The sequence below is a fragment of the Sinocyclocheilus grahami genome, unplaced genomic scaffold (assembly GCF_001515645.1).
Source record: "Sinocyclocheilus grahami isolate Dianchi unplaced genomic scaffold, SAMN03320097.WGS_v1.1 scaffold12228.1, whole genome shotgun sequence".
Taxonomy (NCBI): Eukaryota; Metazoa; Chordata; class Actinopteri; order Cypriniformes; family Cyprinidae; genus Sinocyclocheilus; species Sinocyclocheilus grahami.
This window is the reverse complement of record NW_015514286.1, coordinates 1-2,230: the sequence shown is the minus strand read 5'-3', so window position 1 is coordinate 2,230 and position 2,230 is coordinate 1. Positions and strand designations below refer to the sequence as shown.

At 44.7% G+C, this 2,230-nt stretch overlaps 1 protein-coding gene across 1 annotated transcript in view; it reads left to right on the top strand.

Annotated features, from left to right (window-relative positions):
- The window catches only part of LOC107578835 (uncharacterized), a gene marked incomplete at its 5' end in the record, with an annotated part of 4,035 nt that extends 1,811 nt beyond the window's left edge, over positions 1-2,224 (top strand). The window contains one exon of the mRNA XM_016264743.1: positions 462-2,224. Coding sequence (XP_016120229.1) covers positions 462-1,996 — 1,535 coding nt within the window. The remainder of the gene's footprint in view (positions 1-461) is intronic.
- Between the last annotated feature and the right edge of the window lie 6 nt (positions 2,225-2,230).

Here is a 2,230-nt window from a genome sequence, read left to right as displayed (position 1 = left end):
TATGTGGGTTGAACACCACCTTGTGTATCTAATGTGATTTTTAGGTGCATGCCTCTTTTCTCTCTCTTTTTCTGGATGTGTTTTTGCTAATTTTTTGCCTCTTATTGCATGAAATGTGTGGCGTTTGTGCCCTAACTATGAGCAGGACAAAACTGATGTCATATGGACAGACACAGGAGAGGGCTCTACTTACCAGGTATTACGTTGACCGTGGGTATATCTCATTAGCCTAATAAAGTATTTTACCCAGTAAATATTGGACATATAATATACATTACATTGGTATGCACAGGAATGGCTTCCATTTTGTGAGTAATATCTTGCATATATTGATTCAAGTTAGTCTTTGCCTGTCTATGATGTTAACTATTTTGCATGGTTTGCAGTGTTTGCTGAATTTGCATGGTTTAACTTATTTCAATGTAGACTTTCAACTTCATCAGTTACTGTTTCTCTTATAGATATTGAAGATGAAAAAACTACCTCACCACAATCCCTGCCATTTAAACCCCTCAAACAACCCACAACAACTTCAGCCTCAAGTCAACCCCTAGACCGTTCTAAGTCTGCCCCAGCCTCAATAAACCAAGGAGTGTCCCCAATTGAAATTCCTGCATTGATTGAATCCTCTCTACTTCAACCCTTGAAAGTGGGTGAACCCTCTCCAGATCCCTCTGATGACACCTTCAGATCTCAGTCCCAAGGACCGGCAGATCTGACATCGGCTTGCTTGCAAACAGATGCAGATGCTCCTATCCCAAGCGCTCTTTCCTCTCAGGAACCATTCTCTAGTGCTGTGCCCGAGGACCATGAAGTGATAGGCAACATTGTTCCAGGCGATTCCGGCAGTCTGATAGACGTGGATTTGGGGAAGAATATCACTTCCTCTGGGACTGTAGCAGCAGAATCTCCCTCTATTCTTTTTAACCCAAGGTCTCAGATTCAAACGCTGGATCAGGAAGTGGACATGGACATTTCTTCCAATGCAAAACCAGAAGCTGGCCATGACTTTTCTGATCAGTTCCAGAGAGACCAAGGTAGTATGATGGAGGATGTTTCAGGGGCTCAACCACAACTCATGCCTGTTCCAGAATTTAACCTTGAACCCTGTCATGCTGAGCCAGCCATTTCTTCTGTCCATTCAGACACTGCGAGTGTAATACCCTGTGAAAGAGAACAGCAAGAGACCGAGAACATCCCTTCCTTGGCTCGAGCCCTTAAGGAGCTTCATAAACTTCTGATGTCCAACACTTGTCCAACAGTTTCTGGAAGGATTCCTCTATCTGATGCTAATGATACTACACCAAGACAAGATGTTGTTGAAGTGGACCAGGATCCTGCTGCAACAAACCATGTCACTCTGAACCCAACTATTGACTCATCCTCTAATACTGCCACAGCTAATGACATGGAAGAAAGTGTTGCCAAAGCTGACTTCACTTCTCAATCAGTGGGAGATATTCCAGATGTACCAACACCAAGCAATCCAGGGCACACAGAGAACCAACCTTCTAGACAGGTAAATCCCATAGTGGAACAAAAGAATGAGTGCCCTTATGCGGCTGAAGAAAATCGGGCCATTGTTATTGAAGAAGGTTCTGGGCCGGTGACGACTTCCCAAGGAGATCTTGAGTTCCCTGAGGGTCAGCAAGGGCAGGACATTGTGGACAAAAACACCTCAGGCATTGACATCTCTGCTGACCTGTTTCAGCAGCGCCCGCTTTCTGTAGCAGCTGGCTCATCAACCAATTCCAGCCTAGGGCCTGTTGCATCTCCTCAAACTGAAACCACTGAGACGGTTCCTCTTTTCCTTGGAGACACCATTCAACCCGCACCACAGCCCTCGATGGGACAGTTTCCACTAGAGCACATTCAGAGGATCCAGGCATCAGGGTTTTCAGCCCTTGAGGCTGCAGAGGCACTGGAACAGGCTCAAGGCAGCGTGGAGCTTGCCTTATTGGTGCTGCTTGCAAGAAAGATCACTGTGCCCTCATAGACTCAGAATCTACTCTTATTGGTGGCATCAGTTAACATATGAGCCTTTTTTCATCCTGTGGTTTTACTTTAGCAGTCCTTGTGGTTTTGTACTGTGGTTGTGTCGTCTTCTGGCTCTTCTACTTTGCCAACATACATGTTTAAAAAATAGATTTGTGAGAAGCTGGCCAGATTTCCCTTTCAACAGAACGATGATGTCTGTGCAGTCTTTTTTTTTTTTTTTTTTTAAGTTTTG